Source organism: Tiliqua scincoides, chromosome 3 (assembly GCF_035046505.1).
Source record: "Tiliqua scincoides isolate rTilSci1 chromosome 3, rTilSci1.hap2, whole genome shotgun sequence".
NCBI lineage: Eukaryota > Metazoa > Chordata > Lepidosauria > Squamata > Scincidae > Tiliqua > Tiliqua scincoides.
Genome location: NC_089823.1, coordinates 61,085,201 through 61,101,907, shown reverse-complemented (window position 1 = coordinate 61,101,907; position 16,707 = coordinate 61,085,201). Strand labels below are relative to the sequence as shown.

General features: G+C 40.1%; 1 protein-coding gene across 2 annotated transcripts in view; it reads left to right on the top strand.

Annotated features, from left to right (window-relative positions):
- The window catches only part of RCAN1 (regulator of calcineurin 1), a 44,043-nt gene extending 33,712 nt beyond the window's left edge, over nucleotides 1-10,331 (top strand). For both annotated transcript variants that reach the window (XM_066618970.1, XM_066618971.1), the window contains exons 2-4: nucleotides 2,207-2,380; nucleotides 3,792-3,951; nucleotides 5,934-10,331. In XM_066618970.1, the coding sequence (XP_066475067.1) occupies nucleotides 2,207-2,380; nucleotides 3,792-3,951; nucleotides 5,934-6,103 (504 nt within the window). In that variant the 3' untranslated portion in view covers nucleotides 6,104-10,331. The remainder of the gene's footprint in view (nucleotides 1-2,206; nucleotides 2,381-3,791; nucleotides 3,952-5,933) is intronic.
- Nucleotides 10,332-16,707: the final 6,376 nt, after the last annotated feature.

Here is a 16,707-nt window from a genome sequence, read left to right as displayed (position 1 = left end):
TCTCTTCTTTCTGATAGAGGTTTTTGTGACATCTTTGGGGCTGAACATGTATCATTTCCACGCCTTACATACTTAAATATCGTATTTATAAATATCCTCCGTGCTAAAATTGCTTCTGCCTATCATGGAAGGTTTTTTAAAAAGATTAAAAATAAGTTAATCTCTCAATGATTCTATGAAGGTTTTTGTTTAGTTTACAATAGAATGGTGAGACAGTATAATTGTCTGTAACAATTTGAGTGAATATAAAATATGACAGGTTTGACTTAATAGTATTTTATTAATATGTTTAATAAACCTTAAGTGAGGTTTATTTGTTTTATGGATTCCTATATGGCCCTTCAACAGTGTTTCTAGCAGGGATTCAAAAAAAGTATACTAGCAATAAAATTGCAGAACAAAATCCAATTGCAGCCACCAGTTGAAACAATATAAGGAGCAATGGAAAAAGAATAAGACCCACTGTCTGTTTCTGAGGCTTCACTCCCTGTTTCTCCACTGGCAGCTGCCTGTATAAATAATGGGAAAATAAATTTGGTTGGATAGTTGCCTGACAATTTCACTAGCACATACATGGAACATGCAGTGACTCAGTAAGGGATGGCCAGCTGTTGGTGCCTGAAATCTTTGGTTGTCCCACAGACCAATAAAAGCACATTTCAGTCAGAAGCAATTGGGTTTATTCAAACTTTCCTTTTTTACTATTAAAAAGAGAATAAAGTGCAAACTTCCAATTTTACTGCTGAGACAAGCCATTTAACAGGTAGCAACCATGTGATATCCTTTTCACACCACATCCTTCTCCCTTCCTAACCTGGGCCCTGTATCTTTTCATAAAGCCCCCTGGACTAGGAGGATGTCACCTCTGTATGGTGTTCATGCTTGCTAATATGGCAACCTTCTTTCATTTTTGAATCAAAAGTTCTACATCTGAAGGTTTTCCTGGCTCAGGGTGTGGTGAGGCAGGGGCACCTGTGGAACTTCTGTCATGCAGCTATTAAAGGCACAAAGCCTGTGACAGGAAAAAGCATAATATCGGAGAGTAAATATTAATTATTACTTGGACAAGTTTCCCTTTTTGTATTACACAATGCTGCTTAAAATACCCATGGCATTATGTCCCTATGCTCTATCTCTTGGTTACAGTTATCTATGAAATAATATCAACTCAGTAGAGTACGTAACTAATTTTTGCAGCCCCATCATATGGAAGCTAACCTTCTGAAAAATGATTATTTCTCTGTAATTTTAACAACTCCTTATGTTATGTATAATTTTGGAATACAACATACTGCCTCTGCATGTCATGGAAGAATTAAGTAATTATTCCCTCCACCCCCTCACCCTGCTTCTTAATGTTGCATTTGATCTTGGCCACCACCTTACTTTGCGGGCGGTCTTGGTAACCTTTTCATAAAGTAATTTTTGAAAAAAGAGCTTTTAGGGGTGTAGTTGTAGAAATAGTGATGCTAAAAGAGGACCTTCTTCCCACTTTATGCTAGCACCTTAGTGATGGTGTGAACAGTGGGGATTCTTATTGCAGGGAAGCCAACATTGCTGTGGGGATGGAGGAGGTCTGTGTACGCTTTTAACAAAATAAATGAGAAAAATGCAGTCCAGAACCTAGAAGAAGGGAGTACAATCATATAAAGAATGTAGTGGAAAGTAGAAGCATTTACACTGGGATATGCTCAAAGAATTACAGGTAACTACAATCTTGGGGGGGGGGAATGCAAACTTATCCTACTGGGGTAGCAGCAGGAGGGGGCCTGAAACTGAAGTTTCCCAGTCATCAGTAATGTCTTCTTAGACTGCTTGGTTACTGAAGTAGTAACTAAATTTGCAATAGTTTCACTGCCGTGTTCTGTACAACAGCCTCATTGGCAATGAACATGCTAACTGGAGTGGAACAAGAGCTGCTTTTAAATGGCAAAATGGAACTACAGTTTGAGTGCTTGGTCTACTCAAACCAAGAGGTGGGGGGAGCCAGAAAATACCTGTAATCCCCATAACCACAATATTAGAGCAGTGCACCTTTATTTCTCCAGAGAGAGAGAGAGGTCTATAGAAGTTCTCCTTGTTGCTATGCCCACAAAAGACTCAATGTAATGTCCTCAACTAAGAATAGAAGGGAACATTTACTACAAAGCACTGTAATATGACTTACAAGATTTTGATCTTTTGTTTCCTTCATGCTGTCTTTCAGGCCAGATTTGAAGCGCTCTTTAGAGCTTATGATAAAGATGTCACCTTTCAGTATTTTAAGAGTTTTAAAAGAATTCGGATAAACTTCAGCAACCCTTTATCAGCAGCAGATGTTAAAATTCGATTTCACAAGACAGAGTTTCTTGGCAAGGAACTAAAACTTTATTTTGCTCAGGTAAGATACAAAAACCTATTTGAATATTTCATTGCTTTGGTTCTTTCATCTTTACATTTCTGCCTTAGTCATAACTAATTTCCTTAGTCATGTGTTTTATATTCTGTTTATTTTTTAAATATATCAAATATGCTGAATCAGAGTACAGTCAGTTTAGTCCAGAAAACTTTCCAGAAACATCAGTTTAAAACTTTTCACAATAAGTTATAAAGGGCACACACAGCATAGAGATAGTTGTTTCCCTTTAGAATAAATGCAAGTTGTAACTAGAAAAGGATCAGGCCTCTACTCTCAAGTCTCTTGTAGGAAGAAAACATTTCTGCAAATGTATCACTATCATAAATATATGAAGCTGCCATACGTGGAATCAGAATATTACTCCAGCTGGCTTGGTGTTGATTATGCTTACAGGTCATGGCTCCCCCAGGTTTCAGGTAGAGTTCCTTTCCAGTCCCTACCTGGAGCATGTCCTGTGCCACTGAGCTATGACCCCTTCCCACATATAAGAACACATTTTTTTGTTCTCAGCAATCTTTGCTCAAGTTCTGAAGGCCTCTTGAGAAGTGGTTCTTGTAGTTAAGAAGTGTTTCCTGGTGCAATTCACTGTCACAAGATATGGTAATGATCATAAGCTCAAGTGACTTTATTATTATTTATTATTAACAGTATTTATATACTGCTTTTCAACAGAAGTTCACAAAGCGGTTTACAGAGAAAAATCAAATAACTAATGGCTCCCTGTCCCAAAAGGGCTCACAATCTAAAAGATGCAAAACACCAGCAGACAGCCACTAGAAAAGACACTGCTGGGGTGAGGAGGGCCAGTTACTCTCCCCTTGCTAATTAAAAGAGGAGCACCCTCTTGAAAAAGTGCCTCTTACCCAATTAGCAAGGGTTACCCAATTGCTAATTAGCAAGACTTTAAAATGGAATTAGACAAATTTAAGAAGGGCAGGTCTATCAATCACTGTTAACCATGGAAACTAAATAGAACTTTTGAGTTCAGTGCCAAATCATCACTTAACAATCAGCTTTTCTTTCCTCACCTCTCCTGTCCCTGTTCCAAGCTTTAATAGCAGATCAGCCCATGTAGTCCCAGACCATTGCATGGATTCCGGCTGACATCACTGAGATAATGGTGGCTTGCTGGTTTAATGCAGCTGTTTTTGATGAGTTACGACTTAATAGTTTAAGTGTTCTCATTATGTGTTTTCTCTCATTATGTGGAGGATACAGAAAGTGTCTTGTTTCACGAGTTTTTGTTACTATTGTGTTCTGTCTTCCCTTTGAGAACCCATTCTGTGCTGCGCCATGAGTGCTAGTACAGTAATGCGCCAATGCCATTTTCCACATTCCATACCTGACACCAAAATTCAAATAATGATGTTTAGCTTTGTTTTTCTCTCCCCAGACTTTGCATATTGGAAGTCCACATTTAGCACCACCAGAACCAGACAAACAGTTCTTGATTTCACCACCAGCTTCTCCGCCTGTTGGTTGGGTACAAGCAGATGATGCTACACCTGTCATTAATTATGATCTGTTATATGCAATCTCCAAACTAGGACCAGGTAAGGAGCTCCTAAGCCTTAGTTACAGCCTAAGTGTAACTGATTGTAGTGCAATCTGCTTATCTAGGAATAAGCCCTACAGTGGGACACTTCTGAGGAGATATGTATAGGATTGTGCAATAAGTTTATTTTGTTTACGATTGATTCGACTAGCTCCCTTTAATGTCATATACATGTGGGCCCTCTTTATCTGCTGTTTTGAAAGCTGCAAATTTGACTCGGTGTGGCTTCCAAACCTGCACAGGAGGGCCTCCTCTGACCTCCCAGATGCATCTGGAAGCACCTTGCAGGCGAGTCTGAGAGGCTTTCTAAGGTCTTCAGAGGCCACATGCTTCCTCCCTGAGCTCAGAAGGCGTTCAAAAGGCACTTCCAGTTTTTGTGAAGACCAGAAGTGCTTTTCTAGGACCTCCGGAAGGCCTTCAGAGGCATGGCCTCAGAAAACCTCCTGAATGCAGGAGATGGACCCACCCACAGATTTGATTATCTGTAGGTTTTTGGTATCCATGGGGTGGGGGAAGTTCTAAGAATGGACCCACCATGGATACTGAAATCCAACTGTACACCTCCTTTTTTAATTGCTTCTGTTCCCTTGAGCTATGCCTGAACAGTTTTTTAAATAATTTAAATTTATTGTATTCTCTAGGGTACATTGTTCAATCAGTAATTTAATTTTACTAACCACAAGTGCAGTGCAGTGAACACATACAATGATTAGATATCTAAGAACAGTTGCACAGCTTCCAGTGTGGTCTCTGTGAGGTATAGTGAATGGACACTGGCACCCAGTCCAGCTGGAGCCTCCAAGTTTGCTGATAATGCAAAGGTTGACTCTGCACTGCACCTGCTAATTAATTGTCTCATTTGCTGGTAAAGCAACATTTGAAAAGAAAAAGAGTATCCCATGTGACTCTCCAGAAAGTGAGAGGCTGCTGCTCATTTGAGTGTTAACAGTCCTTGGCAGGGGAACTGAAAATCACTGCAGAGTCTCCACATCAAGATTCTAAGTACAAAACTAGGCATAACTGGGAGATCTGTGACCACCATTTTCCTCTTAAAAATAAAATAAATCGCTAAATGGCAATTCCATGCACCTGCTTTAAAGATCTGGGAGGTGATGTTGGAGAAGGGGTGTTAAAACTTTCTCCCCACACTGTTTCCCTTAATTAAATCGTTCTAGTCCACCCACCCACCCACCCAAAAACTGCTGTTAGAGCTATAGGTTAAAAAAAATACAAGTACCACATGGGTAAGAAAATGGAGATCTGGACATAGTGACGCCTTAATTATGTCTCAAGTGGACCACTGTAATGCACTGTACATAGGGCCTTTGAAAGTGTTTGGAATCTGCAGCTGGTTCAGATTTCTAGAGCCACTTATCAAAAGCATGCAGCTCACTTGTTTCAACAGCATGCATGGCTCCCAAATAGTTTCCATGCCCAATTCATAGTGTTGGTATTGACTTTTAAAGCCCCAAACCTCTAGCGACCAGCTTGCCTGAGTGGCAGCTCCTTCCATATGAATATGCCCACCTATTAAGATCTGGTAGAGTACTTCTCAGAGGTGCTTTTGGTAGGGATATGAAGAGGGCCGTCTGTACCCGCATCCAGGTCATGGAACTCCTTTCCATGGGAGGTGCGTTTTGCACCCTCTTTGCCCTTTTACTGCCCTGTTTATACTTTTCTTATTCCAGCTGTTGTTAAAACTATAGGAATCTGAGATTTTATTCCTGTGTCTAGATGCTGTATTTACCTTCTGCTTTTATTGTATTCTGTCTTCTCTGTTTATCATTTTGGTTTTGATTAAGCTGAATACATTTTAAAACTTGTTAGACACCTTGTGGGTGGAAGGGTTGGATGTAAATGTTTATGATAAAAATGGTTAGGTCTGGGTGCTGCTATATTGTGGTACCAGTGCTTTTAAATTATATACACATGTATGTATGTATATTAACTAGTGTTGGTATTAAAAAAAAAACATTTTAGGTGAGAAGTATGAACTTCATGCTGCAACTGAAAGTACTCCCAGTGTTGTTGTCCACGTGTGTGATTCTGAAGAGGAAAATGAGACAGAAAATGAGGAAGCAGCCAAGAAACCAAAACCAAAAATTATTCAGACACGGAGGCCAGACTATACTCCCACTAACCAAAGTTGAACCAGAGAGAACTTTCAAACATTTCTAACTGACATGCTCAATTGGAAGACATGGAGGAAATGGCAGGTCACAAAACCGATGATGTTGGATGTAGATGCAGAAATTCTAACAAAGATATTTTCAGAAAGGGAATGTCTTTAATTGTTTGTTTTTAATACTGCACATTGGCCGATGAGACAGATCCTAGGCATGAACTTTCTAAATGGTTGTCTTGGAGACTGGTGAGATGGTGACATTTGAGGGGAAAAATATATACACTGTTTGTGTTTAGGGATATTTTCAGGTACTCTCGACTTCTGTTACAAAGCAGCTGGGGATGCCTTCTTTGTTTATGAATCTGTCCCATTATAAATTCCTCTGATTCATAAGTTAGACATTGTTGCTACAGTTCTAAAATACACATCCCCTTGGATTCATCAGGGCATACAAGTTGGCATACTTAGAATTGCAGATTGTAAATAGCACATGGTGGGATACAGATGGTTTTAAAGATGAAGAAATTGTTATCAACCATTTTTGTATTAGATTGTGTATGCATGTCAATCTTCAGAAGTAAATTTGCTTAAATTTTCTCTGTATTTTCTAATTTTGCATTGCTGGGGAAAAAATTCTCAATTACTAATTTCCCAAGTTTCCTCTTGATTTATGTTTGTGCTGGCATTCGTTCTTCCATTGGGAACACATTTTAAATGAACGTGTTTTAAGTTTGGTGCAATATTCCTTTTTAATGCTGTTAACTGCCAATGTATGGTTTTATCTAGAAACCCTATGAAAATATTGCATACATCTTTGAATGGGTGGTCAGTCTTAAATTATTCTAAATGCAATGATTTATATTGGTTTAAACCATCCTTTATTAGATGACCAGATTTACAGGAAACATGCAGATAAAGCTGGTCCTGTATTGCTATAATTTACAACCATGCAATCATATAAGCTGTATCATCCTAGCCACAAACTTGTACATTGATGGCTGTTGCTGTTAAATGTTGCTGCTGGTGCTTGAGCACGTCTAATGTGTAAACCAATGTGAACTGTGGCATTTGAGAAGGGTAGTGTGCCTTTTTTTCTGTCATGAAATCCTACAGGGACTGTTGCACTAGCTGAAAACTGTAAACTTGTTTGATTGGCAGTCGGTTTCTGATCTCGGTGTGTTTTGCTTAGGCATCATCTACCAAGATAGGATCTGATTTGCAGTGCTTGATGCCGAGCCATTACACTGCATTGTCTCAGAGCTTTGCTGTCAAGAGCGGCGTTTAGCTGCTGCTTTTGAAAGGTCAGCAAGAAATGGTGTTCCAGCTCTTTTTGTAGCATGTTTACAAAAGCAAACCTTAACTGCAGAGTGATACCCCACTTTGAGTGTTCCTAGGTATCTCCTTTTAAAATGGATGCTTGAAGTGAATTTTAGGAGACCTTAAAAAAATAAACACATTTCTCTATTTATGATGACTAAGCAAAGATGTCTGCTCTCTCTGTTAAGACTTTAGGAATTTCATATTTCTTGCACATTTTTAGAAATAAAAAACCTGATATTTTCTTATGGATGTCCGTGGGAGTTCTGTGTTAGGCAGACCGATTCTGTTAATTATGAGAAGAGAAATTAATGAGAGGCTTTTGAACTATGAGGTCTCCCATCCTTTTTTGGAACAGATGTAGGCACTGTTGTATAAATAGCTGTATAAAGTCAGCAGTACAGAATGTACTGTATTTGTAATATTCCAGCTTTGCTTAAGAGGTTGTTTTAAAGCTATGAAACCAATTCAGTATAAGTACAAGTGGAACAGCAGGATGTGTCTTTTCTTACAAAGGGTAATAAAAACTTGCTAGATCAAAACTCTCTCTAGTCATAGCGCCCAATTGTGAGCATTTGCTGGATATTTCGTTCTGGTGGAATTTGAAACTTCTGTCTTTCCTTTTCAGTGTATCACCTTGCAGAATTTTATGCTGCATCCTGATTTGTTACTGCTTCCCCCTCCCCCCTCATACTGTATAAGCTACTCCTGTATTCATGTTTTCATGGCCCAATCCACAAGCCAGGCTGGATGAGGATTTAAAATGTTTCAGCTTGATCCCAAGCACCCTTTATTTGCACTGAAGTGTCATTGAGTTCATTGGGATTTAACATGCTGGTAACACTGTTTAGGTTGCAGTCCTGCAAACAGGGCAGCTTCAGTTCCATTGATGGCAAAGAAATTTAAGCTCCTTAATTAGGTGCAGGAGTGCAGCTTTAGTTCCACTGAGCCCAAATGGAACTAAACCAGCTTACATTCAAATATTCCAGCTGACCTGGTTTAGGGATTTTTACCTACACTGGCAAACTACTCATTGCTCATCATGTTTTTAAGTACAGAATATTGTATAAGCAAGACAAGCATAATATTGTACACCACCTGCTTATAAAACAGAAAATGCCTTATGCCACATTTGGTACAATCCTTAAGGGGGGCCCTTCTCAACATCTCACTGTTCTTGAACAGCTAGGTAAAAATGTTGAACATGTCAGCAAGAAAAGAGTGGCATAGACTGTTTTAGCCACAACCCCATTCATCTGCTGCCACATCTTTCCATGCACAGGGCTTTCTGCTGAAAGTAGACAGGTTTGGATGGTTTGCTGCAGCCTTGCTCGCTTTAGACAGCCCAGTACAGACAGCCTGTGGCACCTTAGCAGAACTGCTATGATGCAGTCTTGATCCAAATATCTACTGCCATGGCCTGCATGTGACAAAACTTTCTGAAGATGGTATGATTTTTTTATCTCTGTCCACTGTACCTGGGTAGAGCTGTTGACTTGAATTTTGTAATATGCTCCTAATATCACTCTGGAATTGGCAGGCTCAGTTGTATGGTGTTAGGAAGTTGCTCCGATCTTTCTTCAGCAGAAAGGAGTTAACAAGTAGTTGCATGATTTTCAATGTTCTTTCTGAGAGATGCTGCATGAAGCAAATCAACATTCACGGTGCAATGTTATCTGTTGCCAGAGCCAGCACAGCCTTCCCTACACCAGCTAAGAGTGTCACCAACATGCCGTAAAGCACGTTTGCGACTACTCATGAGCTGGCAGCCCCAGCCCAACAGCCTGCATTGGCCTGCCAATGCTGCATCCAGGTGCAGTGCCTGCTAGCACAGGTAAGGTGGTGCTGAGTAGTGCAGGAAGAGGGAGGTGGGTAGGGGACATTTCTGGGGAGGGTGGGGGAGGGCAGAATGAGAGGCAGATTGGGCCAAGATCGATGGAGGCCTCTGCTGCCATATCCTAATTACCTTCCTGGGCCAGACATCCCTGCATGGGCTTAAATCAGTGGTCGCCAAACTCATGACCACTGTATAACAAAAATGTGGTCCCCGTTTGGACCGCAACTTACTGTTCTGCTGGGTCACTGCATGTCTGTCTCCTCGTTCGGGCACAGAGACACTCTGGACAGATGTATCTGTGACCCGGCGTCCCAGAAAGCTACACAACAGGATGTCCAGGCAGATGCCACTGCCCAGAATCTCCCTGTCCCCCAAACGAGAAGACAGGCATGCAACGACCCAGTAGAATGGTAAGTTCCACTCACAGGACAGACAGATTAGTACAAACCCTGGATCAGCCCCCAGGCTGTGACTTGGAATGCCCTGGCTTAAATAGCTGGTGCAGATCCAAGAAGCCCCGTAGGGGTGGCTATGGCATTACTTGGGGTAAGGGAAGATATATCCCCTTACCCCAGGGAGACCTCCAACTGCCTTCTAACCCGTGCTGGGTACAGCGCAGGTCATGCAGCCTGGCAGTGCTGGCGCTAGTTAGGATTGGTGAACAAATTTAGCCAGTCTGAGCATTAATGCTGTTGAAGAGCAGTGCATCTACAAGAATAGAATCGCTAGGAACCCAAGGAAGTGCCCATATTTGAACTCATTTAGGGTTCCTCCATTGAGTTTTTATTTTGATAATAAGAATTATATGTCACACATAAACTTTGAATACTTTTAATAAGAGGGCATTTTTAAAATGTTGGATTGTGTCTGTGTCTAAATGGTGCAATATAGACTGCATATTTTTATACTAATGTAATATATTCAAAGGATAAGAGGGTTTGAACTGGTCACTGCCCTCAGGAAAATGTTAAAGTTATCAAGCATTTGAAGCCACAGAATATAAACTTGTAGGCATGTAAATTTCAAATATCTGTACCTGAACTTACCAGTTTTATAAATAAAATGTTTGTTTCAAGTCAGTTTCCATTTAACTTGAAAATTTCTCAGCCCTTGTATTTTTTCTTTACGTTTTATTTGCACTAATGAAAATAATATACAGAAAATCCATTATTCTTAAAACAAATAACTATTCTTCACTCTTAAAAGTTCCAGCTCTCATCAGAATTATATAAAATGATGTGTACATGGAAAGTCACCCAATTTATTTTAATTGCTGCTTTGTTTGAAATAGGAACTTCATTCAACTTTTAATATATCACAATATAATATCACAGATATTTTGCTCTGTTGGCATATTTGCATAAAAATTAGTTCCTTTCTTGTATAAATCATCCTATGCATTCTATAGGCAAATTTTCTGTTTATTATCTCCAATGGTGATTTAATGCACATAGTAATAGTGTGTGTTTGGTGTGTGCATGTAGTTTTTTCTTAAATTGCAATTTCTTAAAAATTACCAGTGCTTGCTTCTAGATAAAAAACAGCATAATTAAATGTCGTGCATAAAGCAAGCTAATAGAAGTACTGCTCTGTTCCTGAAGGGGGAGCTAAATATCCAACAATAAAATTTTGGTAGTTATAATATTCATTTTCATATGGATATAATATTCAATATAATATGGATATATTATCCCTTTACAGTACAAGTAATACAAAATGAATATGAATATAAGAGTATATATTCTTTATAAAATGAATATAAAGATAGTGCTTATCTTACACAGTGAACACATTTGATTTTTTGCTTGTAGTTCCCAGCTTGCTTTGGAGAACTTTATGGCTGAACTCGTAATATGAAGCAAATATGTTGTAGTTGGGACATGTGTTGAAGCTTTCAGTATTCTAGATTTGGCTATCCAGTTCCTTTCCATGGGTTTGATCCTGTGAAGCCATTTCTGCCCAATGTTGCATATACACAACAGGGATCAAATGTGTACCCCTGTGGGCTGTGCAGAAATGGCTTAACTAGAGGTGACCAGACAGCATTAGAGTTTGGGCAGCTTTACATGCATTCAAAAAGGAAAAATATTACTCTTCTAAGTATATATGTGGTATATCTGTTCCTAGAAGAGACCAGCAATAAACAGCCCTGTATTTTTTCCCCTTCTTGAACAAGTAGGCTAGCTGTTGTCTCTGATCTTCACTTAGAGGAGAGAAGGCTAACTCAATAATCTCCATGTCATCTTCCAAACCTAGAAAAGTAGAAGCACTGTTTCCCACTACCATCTGAACAATGTAATTTGCAGGAGTATTGGTGAATGATCAGCACTAGTCTTAACTAAATTTTAATTCTCCTAGGTCTGGGGAATGCTGATAATGTTCAAGACTCTTCTGTAGAAATTACAGCAACCTAAAATGCGGGTGAAATTACATGTCATAGCAAATCACCATATACTAACTAACTTTATGGGACCTTTCATAAAGTGCGTGCGCATGGACAGCAGTAAGCTAAGTTATGATAAAGAGGAAGTTACTATTGGTTAAAAAGGTACAAAGCATGACCAAGGGACTGATTTTTAAGAAGGCCTTGAGGTATGACATTCTTTAAGGAGAATGTACCTGGTTTTCACATTTGCAAGGTCCACACCCAGAGAAGTTTCCTGCCCTTTATTTTAAAGCAAGAATTTTATCGGCTATCGTTCCTTCTTATGCTCATGACTGTAGTGGGAAATGCCATATCTCAGTGATAGTCAACATTTTTTGGACCACGACCTCAATAGATTATGAGACTAGGGGTCCACTGCATATTGAAGACCTGATCCACCCATTCCTTTTGTGTCTTCACAACCTTGTGAAGTAGCAGCTTGAACAGGACTGGCCTTAGGGGCTGTGGGGCAAGACACTGAGAAGAAGATGTACAGCTTTGAAAAGGCAGTTCATTATTGGATTGGATTCAAGCCCTCTTGCACAGGTTTTGAAAGGTTGCCATGACCCCTCAAATAAGGGTTCGCAACCCCATTGGGGTCATGAACCACAGGTTAGACACTGCCATATCTAGTGACTAATAAACAGCTAATATTATAATGTACAAATCAATGGTAAGACTACACCTGGAGGATTGCGTCCAGTTTGGATCACCACATCTCTAAAAAGATATTGTGGAAATGGAAAAGGTGCAAAAAAAAGCGACTAAAATGATTACTGGGCAGGGCATGATTGACACAAAATTATGCAGGGGATGGATAGAGAGATGCTCTTCTCTCTCACATAACACCAAAATCAGGGGACATCCGCTAAAATTGAGTGTTGGGAGAGTTAGGACAAAAGGAAATATTTCTTGACTCAGCATGTAGTTAGACTTTGGAACTCCTTGCCACAGGATGTGGTGATGGCATCTAGTCTGGAAGCCTTTGAAATACAAATGGACAAATCTCTGGAGGAACAGTCCATCATACATTACAAGCCATGATGTGTATGTGCAACCACCTGATTTTAGAAGTGGGCTGTGTCAGAATGCCAGATGCAAGGGAGGAGACCAGGATGCAGGTCTCCTGTCTTGTGTGCTCCCTGAGGCATTTGGTGGGCCACTGTGAGATACAGGAAGCTGGACTAGATGGGCCTATGGTCTGATCCAGTGGGGCTGTTCTTAAGTTCTTAGGAAGCTGTCTGTAGCTGCAATTTCATTTTATGTGGGTGCCACTGCCACAATCAGTAAATTGCAAACTGGGTTGAAAACTTTTAACCTGATTGCAAGTGCTTTGATTCTTCGTTACAAAATGGAGAGACTTGCTTTGATTATAGTCTGCCTTTAAATATTTTTTTACTGTCTTTATGGAAATTATGCCTTTCACAGCTGTTACACTTCTATCTCTGGCATCTACCAAACAATTTTAGGGCTATGAAAGAGCTATACACAGAGAGCTACTGCCAATCACTTTCCAATACTGTGTTAGATTCTCCAATGAGTTGCCTTGTCTAAAGCAACTTCCTGTGTTCAAGACTGAGGGCATCATGTTCGATGGAAAATCAAAATGCTTGACTTCTTTCAGGGCAGTTGGATAACAGTGATTACCATATGTTTTTATTATTATTATTATTATTTTAAAGGAAATGAAAAGATTTGGTTTGTCTTGCCTATGTATTAACTTTTCTGAAGAGCATTTTTCACCATTCCCTAGAAAAGAGGAAATAGGAAATCCGTTCCTTACCTCTGCCTGGCACGCACCCAATGACTAGTGGATGGCTGTCTTTAGACAAAGCTCAATGAAGATGATCAGAAATTGAAACCTAAGAGAAAAAGCTTTGGGGTGGAAGGCAAGATGATATTTGTGCACCAAGCTGTTTCATTCCACTTCAGTACCTACTTTTCAGGCACAGTGAGAGGCATTTTATACATTACACTTCTTAGGTGAAGCCAGGTTAAATTAAAATTTCCATGTGACAGCACCATCATAAACAGCTCATAATGTGGAGCGCTGCTTCTCCCAGCAATCCTCCACATTGCTTTGAATGTCTTTGTAGCAGCCATGTGTAGCGTCCGCTTGCATAAAAATTCTCCGCACTAAGCACAGCTCATGTCATAGAAGCACCTCAGGGTGGCAGCATAGCAAAGGTATCCCAGGAAGCCTATTTCAAATGGTTCCAGGATATGTGTTACAGTCACCTTTCCAACAGTCTTTCCAACTTTACAGTAGATATGGAGATATGGAAGCATGTGCTATGGGCTTTTGTTGGCAGCACTTAAGTACCAAGTGTGATGTGGACATTGGTACCAAGTGTGAAGGGAGCAGAACTATTATCTTAAATACCTCTAGCCTTTCCCAGAATGACTTGATCTAATGTAAAGCAGAGCATGACCCTTTCTGAAGAAAAGACCATGATCCTTTTTGAGAGTGGGGTATGTACTGTACAATGAGTGAACAGTACAGAAAATGAATACCTCCTGCTAGTTTACTTGAAGGGAAAGGTTGATGCTGGGGCAAAACACATGCTATGTGGAGAGAGGGAATGGGGGAGTTGCAAACTGTTACTGTGGATACATGGTAGTTCTAATGGAGAGACTTCAACGAAACACTTGTTGGAGAGATTTTGTAGTACGATTGAATACATGTTCCACTTTAATATTGCTGAAGTCTATGTGGTTTCTAAAGAGTTACATTATGAAATGTTCTCATTTGGAAAAAAAAAGTTCAGAGGTGTACAAGCCTTTATTTTTGTGAATAAAAATACTCCTGAATAGAAATCAATGTGTGTTTATAATCATTTTTTTTTCTTCTAAAAGGGAGGGAAAATACTTTTGAAGTGTATGTGTAGCTAAAGACCAGAGGTACGCATCTGTTGCTAAGATCCTGATCAGCAGAAAAAAATAGATAGCACTAAAATGTTAGTCCAATATCCTGTTTCCAGTAAAGTAAGGAGGGGATTTGTTGGGATAGAACAATGGGTCCATTACAAGGGATCAATGTTTAAAAAATATTCTAAATAGCGGAGTGCATGGCTATAGGGGGAGAGCAAGCACAGTCTACATTTTTTTTTCAAAGGGGTGGGGAGAAATTAGCAAAATAATTTGGTTTGACTACCAGGAGGGTATTTTGCTGGTGGTTGTTGTTTAAAAAGTTTCATATGTTTTTCTGCATCTAGGGGCCCTATGCAGCTGGGTAACACATTAATATCACAAAGCTGTAGCATTTTATTCAGATGTCATAGACCCAATTGCTGTGCTTTCTGCTACATGCAAGGAGCCCTTTTGCCTTCATAATGATGAATGTGTTCATTAGCATGAATCAGGCTATATGAAGATACTGCTATGGTCTACTGTGATCACAGTGGCTGAAAAAAATGACAAAAACTGTGTAAAGCTCAGTTTACACTTAATTCACTTGAAGCTTCTGCAAACTAATATGTTTGCTGCCTTTGACTTTTGTGGTTGATGATTTCCACATTTCTAAAAATGTGTGCACAGTGAAATGTCTCAAAGATGGAGCATTCTTGTGGATCTTTTGCAGTTCACTATATTCAGTACTCTGAATTTCTGAATATATTCAGAAATATAGTCATGACAAAGCACCATTGAAATCAATGAGTTCGGTTAGCAATGGCTAACTTCAGTGGGACTGTGGAGGAATTCATGACTTCCTCCCTTTTAAAGTTCAGTCTGGGGAGGTTAATCATTCAAGACACAAGCCGGCCCAAAGGACAACTCCTCTTAATTCTTTATTTAAAAGCAGCTGCCTGTTGCTCTCACATCCAACACCCTTGACCTAAGTCAGTCGTGAAGTCATGTGCACACGCAAAGCAAAGTTGCACACATATTTATACTTTAGTATTCATAGCTATAAAGACTATCCCCCTCTCTGCATAAGAATATAAGAAGAGCCCCACTGGAGCAGGCCATAGGCCCATCTAGTCCAGCTTCCTGTATCTCACAGTGGCCCACCAAATGCCCCAGGGAGCACACCAGATAACAAGAGACCTGCATCCTGGTGCCCTCCCTTCCATTGGCATTCTGACATAGCTCATTTCTAAAATCAGGAGGTTGCACATACACATCATGGCTTGTAACCCATGATGGATTTTTCATCCAGAAACTTGTCCAGTTCCCTTTTAAAGGCATCTAGGTCACCACATCCTGTGGCAAGGAGTTCTACAGACCAACCACACACTGAGTAAAGAAATATTTTCTTTTTTCTGTTCTAACTCTCCCAACACTCAATTTTAGTGGATGTCCCCTGGTTCTGATGTTATGTAAAGAGCATCTCTCTATCCACTTTATCCTTCCCATGCATAATTTTGTATGTCTCAAAACATACAATTAAACATGCGTAATTCAGGTGTTCTCCCATCCTGGACGTGCACAAAAGGTGGATTCTTGAGTTTCTATTTCCCAAGTAACATGTGACTAAGAAGAAAGGAAGCTTCATTTGTTGTTGGCAACCTTCAGTCTCAGAAGACTATGGTATCGCGCTCTGAATGGTGGTTCTGGCACAGCGTCTAGTGTGGCTGAAAAGGCCGATTCGGGAGTGACAATCCCTTCCACACTGGGAGCAAGTGTAGTGTGTCCCTGGTCTGTCTCCCTGGCTATGGGCCTTCCTTCTTTGCCTCTTTGCCTCAGACTGTTGGCCAAGTGTCTCTTCAAACTGGGAAAGGCCATGTTGCACAGCCTGCCTCCAAGCGGGCTGCTCAGAGGCCAGGGTTTCCCACCTGTTGAGGTCCACTCCTAAGGCCTTCAGATCCCTCTTGCAGATGTCCTTGTATCGTAGCTGTGGTCTACGATACAATGTGGTCTACGATTCTGTGTGATTTCAGAAGCTTCATTTACAGATACAGTTTTGGTATGCAGACATAAATACAGCCAGATGATAGCATGCAGACAGAAATACACACCAAGTGATAACAAATGAGAAGGCATTTGTTTATACCAAGTGATAACAGATGAGAAGGTCAGCTACCATTTTCTAGGAGCCCAACTCACAGGT